This window comes from Salmo trutta, chromosome 39, assembly GCF_901001165.1.
Source record: "Salmo trutta chromosome 39, fSalTru1.1, whole genome shotgun sequence".
NCBI lineage: Eukaryota > Metazoa > Chordata > Actinopteri > Salmoniformes > Salmonidae > Salmo > Salmo trutta.
In genome coordinates this window covers 11497110-11505572 of record NC_042995.1, presented here as the reverse complement: position 1 = coordinate 11505572, position 8463 = coordinate 11497110, and the positions used below count along the sequence as shown (strand labels likewise).

The 8463-nt window shown below is 44.5% G+C and overlaps 1 protein-coding gene across 5 annotated transcripts in view; it reads right to left on the bottom strand.

Moving 5' to 3' along the window:
• Nucleotides 1-1493: 1493 nt before the first annotated feature.
• The window catches only part of LOC115179494 (gastrula zinc finger protein XlCGF17.1), a 47470-nt gene continuing 40500 nt past the window's right edge, over nt 1494-8463 (bottom strand). For all 5 annotated transcript variants that reach the window (XM_029741051.1, XM_029741052.1, XM_029741050.1 and 2 more), the window contains one exon: nt 1494-3632. In XM_029741051.1, coding sequence (XP_029596911.1) covers nt 1675-3632 — 1958 coding nt within the window. In that variant the 3' untranslated portion in view covers nt 1494-1674. The remainder of the gene's footprint in view (nt 3633-8463) is intronic.

Below are 8463 nucleotides of genomic sequence, written 5' to 3'. Positions count from 1 at the left end.
ACTGTCAGATCTAATATGAAGAACTGAATACAACCATAAGAACCATTCATACTGTCAGATCTAATATGAAGAACTGAATACAACCATAAGAACCATTCATACTGTCAGATCTAATATGAAGAACTGAATACTAAAGAGAAGAAGAGATTGACCAGTACATATTCATGTAACTTTATTTTTCATTGGCAGATCAATAAAGTTTGCTTCAATGCAGTTATCCAAATACATTCATGATCAGTAACTAAAATAACTAATCTAGTTTTTTAAAGACAATTAATAAACACATGTATTCTTTTCATAAGCTGTGTATCATTAAATAAAGTTGTAAAACAATCCCCCCAAACTAGTGGTGAAAAGTGATCATCACACCATCTCTATCTGATTTACATTTACATTTAAGTCATTTAGCAGATGCTCTTATCTGATACATGTTAGGGATGGAAGGTAGCCTAGTGGTTAGAGCGTTGGACCAGTAACCAAAAGGTTGCTGACAAGGTAAACATCTGTCCTTCTGCCTCTGACCAAGGCAGTTAATCCACTGTTCCAAGGCTGTCATTGTAAATTAGAATTTGTTCTTAACTGACTTGCCTAGTTAAATAAAGGTTCAATAAAAAAGTGTCTACTAGCTCATTCCCACAGAATACTGCAGAGGAACAACCTGGTCTCAGAGCAAAACGTATTATATATTACAAACACATCCGTGCCACTCCATTTAGTATGTTAGATTACATTACATTGGCCTACCAATAAAAACTGAACTAAAATATAAACTAAACATGTAAAGTGTTGGTTTCATGAGCTGAAATAAAAAATTGCAGCAATGTTCCATATGCACAAAAAGCTTATTTCTCTCAAATGTTGTGCACAAATTTGTTTATATCCCTGTTAGTGAGCATTTCAGCCTTTGTCAAGATAATCCATCCACCTGACAGGTGTGGCATATCAAGATGCTGATAAAACAGCATTATCATTACACAGGTGCACCTTGTGCTGGGGGACAATAAAAGGCCACACAACACAATGTCACAGATGTCTCAAGTTGAGGGAATGTGCAATTGTCATGATGACTGCAGGAATGTCCACCAGAGCTGTTGCCAGAGAACTCAATATTTATATCTCTACCATAAGCCACCTCCAATGTCCTTTTAGAGAATTTGGCAGTACATCCAACTGGCCTCACAACTGCAGATCACATGTAACCACGGCATCCCAGGACCTCTTCACCTACAGGATTGTCTGAGAGGGGGGGGGGGGGGGGGCTGAGTAGTATTTCTGTCTGTAATAAAGACCTTTTGCGGGGAAAAACTCATGCTGATTGGCTGGGCCTGGCTCCCAAGTGGGCCTATGCCCTCTCAAGTCCCACCCATGGCTGAGCCCCCCCTATTTCAATTGACTGATTTCCTTATACGAACTGTAAGTCTTTGAAATTGTTGCGTTTAGATTGTTGTTCAGTATAATATGACTGTAGGATGTATGGTATGTTATGAATTACAATTCGTATGTTATTTTACACATTGCTATTCATACAATATGTTACGAACTTGTAATATGTATGATATGTTACACATTCCAACATTCTAAGTAATAGCTAAAAAGTAGTAAGTAGTTGCAAAGTTGCTAATTAGCTAAAATGCTAAAGTCCTCCTTGATGAGATTCAAACACGCAGTCTTTGGCTAGACGTTTGACTTACACGCCCACCCCTCCACAGAGCAGGAGTAAGGCTTCTCCCCTGTGTGTATACATTGGTGTGTTACGTTGCTATGGTGAGAGAAACTCACCCCACAGTCAGAGCAGACGTAATGCTTCTCTCGTGCATGTGTTCTCTGATGAACTTTTAGCTCATTTGAAGTTTTAAAACATTTTCCACATTCAGAGCAGACATAAGGCTTCTCTCCTGTATGTATACGTTGATGTGTTTTTAAGGCATCCAGTCGGGAGAAACTCACCCCACAGTCAGAACAGGAGTAAGACTTTTCTCCTGTATGTGTTCTCTTATGAACTTTTAGATGAGTTGATGTTTTAAAACATTTTACACAGTCAGAACAGAAGAAAGGCTTCTCTCCTGTGTGTGTTCTCTGATGAACTTTTAGCTCATTTGATGTTTTAAAACATTTTCCACAGTCAGAGCAGGAATAAGGCTTCTCTCCTGTGTGTGTTCTCTGATGAACTTTTAGATGAGTTGATGTTGTGAAGCATTTTCTACAGTCAGAGCAGACGTAAGGTGTCTCTCCTGTGTGTGTTCTCTGATGAACTTTTAGCTCATTTGATGTTTTTAAACATCTTCCACAGTCAGAGCAGGAATAAGGCTTCTCTCCTGTGTGTGTTCTCTGATGAACTTTTAGCTCAGATGATGTTTTGAAGCATTTTACACAGTCAGAGCAGATGTAAGGCTTCTCTCCTGTGTGTGTTCTCTGATGACCTTTTAGCTCATTTAATGCTTTAAAACATCTTCCACAGTGAGAGCAGGAATAAGGCTTCTCTCCTGTGTGTGTTCTCTGATGACCTTTTAGCTCATTTGATGTTTTAAAACATTTTCCACAGTCAGAGCAGGAGTAAGGCTTCTCTCCTGTATGTGTACGTTCATGTGATTTTAAGTTGGAAAGTTGAGAGAAACTAGTTCCACAGTCAGAGCAGACGTAAGGCTTCTCTCCTGTGTGTGTTCTCTGATGAACTATTAGCTCATTTGATGTTTTAAAACATTTTCCACAGTCAGAGCAGTAATAAGGCTTCTCTCCTGTGTGTGTTCTCTGATGAACTTTTAGCTCATTTGATGTTTTAAAACATTTTCCACAGTCAGAGCAGGAGTATGGCTTCTCCCCTGTATGTATACGTTCATGTGATTTTAAGTTGGAAAGTTGAGAGAAACTAGTTCCACAGTCAGAGCAGATGTAAGGCTTCTCTCCTGTGTGTGTTCTCTGATGAACTTTTAGCTCATTTGATGTTTTAAAACATTTTCCACAATCAGAGCAGGGGTATGGCTTCTCCCCTGTATGTATTCGTTCATGTGATTTTAAGTGGTCAAGTTTAGAGAAACTAGTTCCACAGTCAGCGCAGAAGAAAGGCTTCTCTCCTGTGTGTGTTCTCTGGTGAACTTTTAGCTCATTTGATGTTTTAAAACATTTTCCACAGTCAGAGCAGGAGTATGGCTTCTCTCCTGTGTGTGTTCTCTGATAAACTTTTAGATCAGTTGATGTTTTAAAACATTTTCCACAGTCAGAGCAGGAGCATAGCTTCTCCCCTGTATGTATACGTTCATGTCTTTTTAAGTTGGAAAGTTGAGAGAAACTAGTTCCACAGTCAGAGCAGGAGTATGGCTTCTCCCCTGTATGTATACGTTCATGTGATTTTAAGCGGGAAAGTTGAGAGAAACTAGTTCCACAGTCAGGGCAGAAGAAAGGCTTCTCTCCTGTGTGAGTCTTCTGATGAACTTTTAGCACCGTTGATGTTTTGAAGCATTTTCCACAATCAGAGCAGGAGTAAGGCTTCTCTCCTGTGTGTATTATTAGGTGTATTTTTAGCTTTGACAGAAATGGGAAAATCTCTTCACAATGTGGGCAGTGATGAGACCTCTTAGCTCTCTGATCTTCCTGCTGTTGCTCTCTGGATGTAGAGAATGTCTCAACATGGTCTCCTGTGTGAACAACATCAGAAGAACCAGTCAGTTGGTGTGATATACATGTCAATCAAATGTATTTTATGAAGCCCTTTTTACATCAGTAGTTGTCACAAAGTGCTTAACAGAAACCCAGCCTAAAATCCCCAAAGAGCAAGCAATGCAGATGTAGAAGCACAGTGGACACAAAAAAAATCCCTAGAAAGAAGGAACCTAGGAAGAAACCTAGAGGAACCAGGCTCAGAGCGGTGACCAGTCCTCTTCTGGCCATACCCGGCGACAGGTAGCCTCGTGGTTAGAGCAACCGAAAGGTTGCAAGATCGAATCCCTGAGCTGACAAGGTAAACATCTGTCATTATTCTCCTGAATAAGGCAGTTAACCCACTGCTCCTAGGCCGTCATTGAAAATAAGAATTTGTTCTTAACTGACTTGCCTAGTTAACCTGTTTGGGCGCATGTCCAAACGCTAGCGGGACACCAAGGACAACATCCGGTGAAATTACAGAGCGCGAAATTCAAAATACAAAAATCTTAATATTAAACATTCATGAAAATACAAGTGTCTTACATCATTTAAAACCTTGTTAATCCAACTGCGTTGTCAGATTTCAAAAAGGCTTTACGGAGAAAGCATACCATGCGTTAATCTGAGGACAGCGCCCCACGTCAATTAACTTTTTCAACCAGCACAAGCGTCACAAAATCACAGACAGCAATTAAATAAATCACTTACCTTTGAAGATCTTCCGCTGATTGCAATCCCAAGGGTCCCAGCTACACAATGAATAGTCGTTTTGTTCGATAATGTCCTTCATTATATCAGTTTAGTTGGCGCGCTTGATTCCGTAATTCACTCGTTCAACATGCACACAAACGAATCCAAAAAGTTACCAGTAAAGTTCATCCAAACAAGTCAAACGATGTTTCTAATTAACCCTCAGGTATTCTAAAATCTAAATAAACAATAATATTTAAGACGGAGAATAGTGTGTTCAATAGCGAAGATAAATAACGAAGAGCGCACTCTCGTTGATGCGCGCAACATGACTACTTTTCTAAATGGGGGACACATTGGAAAAACTACAAATACTACAAACTACAAAAAACAAGCCTGAAACCCTTTCTAAAGACTTGACATCTAGTGGAAGCCATAGGAACTGCAATCTGGGTCCTATCTATTTGTATATCCCATAGGCAAGCATTGAAAAAACCTGTGACCTCAAAAAATAAAAATTCCGGAAAGATTTTCCTCAGGTTTTCGCCTGCCATATCAGTTCTGTTACACTCACAGACATTATTTTAACAGTGTTAGAAACCAGAGTGTTTTCTATCCAATGCTATCAAGTATATGCATATCCTAGCTTCTGGGCAGTTTACAGGCAGTTTACTTTGGGCATGTCAGTCATCTGAAATTCCGGACAATAACCAGTATGCTAAGGAAGTTAATAAATAAATACACTACATTACATTACATTACATTTAAGTCATTTAGCAGACGCTCTTATCCAGAGCGACTTACAAATTGGTGCATTCACCTTATGATATCCAGTGGAACAACCACTTTACAATAGTGCATCTAAATCTTTAAGGGGGGGGGGGTTAGAAGGATTACTTTATCCTATCCCAGGTATTCCTTAAAGAGGTGGGGTTTCAGGTGTCTCCGGAAGGTGGCGATTGACTCCGCTGTCCTGGCGTCGTGAGGGAGCTTGTTCCACCATTGGGGTGCCAGAGCAGCGAACAGTTTGGACTGGGCTGAGCGGGAACCATGCTTCCTCAGAGGTAGGGGGGCCAGCAGGCCAGAGGTGGATGAACGTAGTGCCCTTGTTTGGGTGTAGGGCCTGATCAGAGCCTGAAGGTATGGAGGTGCCGTTCCCCTCACAGCTCCGTAGGCAAGCACCATGGTCTTGTAGCGGATGCGAGCTTCAACTGGAAGCCAGTGGAGAGAGCGGAGGAGCGGGGTGACGTGAGAGAACTTGGGAAGGTTGAACACCAGACGGGCTGCGGCATTCTGGATGAGTTGTAGGGGTTTAATGGCACAGGCAGGGAGCCCAGCCAACAGCGAGTTGCAGTAATCCAGACGGGAGATGACAAGTGCCTGGATTAGGCCCTGCGTCGCTTCCTGTGTGAGGCAGGGTCGTACTCTGCGAATGTTGTAGAGCATGAACCTACAGGATCGGGTCACCGCCTTGATGTTAGTGGAGAACGACAGGGTGTTGTCCAGGATCACGCCAAGGTTCTTAGCACTCTGGGAGGAGGACACAAGGGAGTTGTCAACCGTGATGGCGAGATCATGGAACGGGCAATCCTTCCCCGGGAGGAAGAGCAGCTCCGTCTTGCCGAGGTTCAGCTTGAGGTGGTGATCCGTCATCCACACTGATATGTCTGCCAGACATGCAGAGATGCGATTCGCCGCCTGGTTATCAGAAGGGGGAAAGGAGAAGACTAATTGTGTGTCGTCTGCATAGCAATGATAGGAGAGACCATGTGAGGATATGACAGAGCCAAGTGACTTGGTGTATAGCGAGAGTAGGAGAGTGCCTAGAACAGAGCCCTGGGGGACACCAGTGGTGAGAGCGCGTGGTGCGGAGACAGATTCTCGCCACGCCACCTGGTAGGAGCGACCTGTCAGGTAGGACGCAATCCAAGCATGGGCCGCGCCGGAGATGCCCAACTCGGAGAGGGTGGAGAGGAGGATCTGATGGTTCACAGTATCAAAGGCAGCAGATAGGTCTAGAAGGATGAGAGCAGAGGAGAGAGAGTTAGCTTTAGCAGTGCGGAGAGCCTCCGTGACACAGAGAAGAGCAGTCTCAGTTGAATGCCCAGTCTTGAAACCTGACTGATTAGGATCAAGAAGGTCATTCTGAGAGAGATAGCAGGAGAGCTGGCCAAGGACGGCACGTTCAAGAGTTTTGGAGAGAAAAGAAAGAAGGGATACTGGTCTGTAGTTGTTGACATGGGAGGGATCGAGTGTAGGTTTTTTCAGAAGGGGTGCAACTCTCGCTCTCTTGAAGACGGAAGGGACGTAGCCAGCGGTCAAGGATGAGTTGATGAGCGAGGTGAGGTAGGGGAGAAGGTCTCCGGAAATGGTCTGGAAAAGAGAGGAGGGGATAGGGTCAAGTGTTGGGCGGCCGGCCGTCACAAGACGCAAGATTTCATCTGGAGAGAGAGGGGAGAAAGAGGTCAAAGCACAGGGTAGGGCAGTGTGAGCAGGACCAGCGGTGTCGTTTGACTTAGCAAACGAGGATCGGATATCGTCAACCTTCTTTTCAAAATGGTTGACGAAGTCATCCGCAGAGAGGGAGGAGGGGGGGGGAGGGGGAGGAGGATTTAGGAGGGAGGAGAAGGTAGCAAAGAGCTTCCTAGGGTTAGAGGCAGATGCTTGGAATTTAGAGTGGTAGAAAGTGGCTTTAGCAGCAGAGACAGAAGAGGAGAATGTAGAGAGGAGGGAGTGAAAGGATGCCAGGTCCGCAGGGAGGCGAGTTTTCCTCCATTTCCGCTCGGCTGCCCGGAGCCCTGTTCTGTGAGCTCGCAGTGAGTCGTCGAGCCATGGAGCAGGAGGGGAGGACCGAGCCAGCCTGGAGGATAGGGGACAGAGAAAATCAAAGGATGCAGAAAGGGAGGAGAGGAGGGTTGAGGAGGCAGAATCAGGAGATAGGTTGGAGAAGGTTTGAGCAGAGGGAAGAGATGATAGGATGGAAGAGGAGAGAGTAGCGGGAGAGAGAGAGCGAAGGTTGGGACGGCGCAATACCATCCGAGTAGGGGCAGAGTGAGAAGTGTTGGATGAGAGCGAGAGGGAAAAGGATACAAGGTAGTGGTCGGAGATTTGGAGGGGAGTTGCAATGAGATTAGTGGAAGAACAGCATCTAGTAAAGATGAGGTCAAGCGTATTGCCTGCCTTGTGAGTAGGGGGGGAAGGTGAGAGGGTGAGGTCAAAAGAGGAGAGGAGTGGAAAGAAGGAGGCAGAGAGGAACGAGTCAAAGGTAGACGTGGGGAGGTTAAAGTCACCCAGAACTGTGAGAGGTGAGCCATCCTCAGGGAAGGAACTTATCAAGGCGTCAAGCTCATTGATGAACTCTCCAAGGGAACCTGGAGGGCGATAAATGATAAGGATGTTAAGCTTGAAAGGGCTGGTAACTGTGACAGCGTGGAATTCAAATGAGGAGATAGACAGATGGGTCAGGGGAGAAAGAGAGAATGTCCACTTGGGAGAGATGAGGATTCCAGTGCCACCACCCCGCTGGCTCGATGCTCTAGGGGTATGCGAGAATACGTGGGCAGACGAGGAGAGAGCAGTAGGAGTAGCAGTGTTATCTGTGGTAATCCATGTTTCCGTCAGCGCCAGGAAGTCTAGGGACTGGAGGGTAGCATAGGCTGAGATGAACTCAGCCTTGTTGGCCGCAGACCGGCAGTTCCAGAGGCTGCCGGAGACCTGGAACTCCACGTGGGTCGTGCGCGCTGGGACCACCAGGTTAGAGTGGCAGCGGCCACGCGGTGTGAAGCGTTTGTATGGCCTGTGCAGAGGGGAGAGAACAGGGATAGACAGACACATAGTTGACAAGCTACAGAAGTGTTGTTTCTTGTATTATTGTCTCGTGTCTTTAGAGAACTGTTTCACTTTGATATCCTTTTTCTTCTGTCCTGATTTTCTCTTTCTTTTCTTCTGTTAACTAGATATTCTTTGTTATTCTTCGTTAGCTAGCTAGCTTCTTCCAAAAGAGTCCCTAGCAACTGCTTAGCAACTGGTAAACAATTCAGCTAGCTAAGATAACTACAATTTTATGAAAAATAGTAACTTTTTTCAAAAGCCTATCTTCTTTGTTTGTTGCTTGTTTTTTCTCCTATTCAGTCT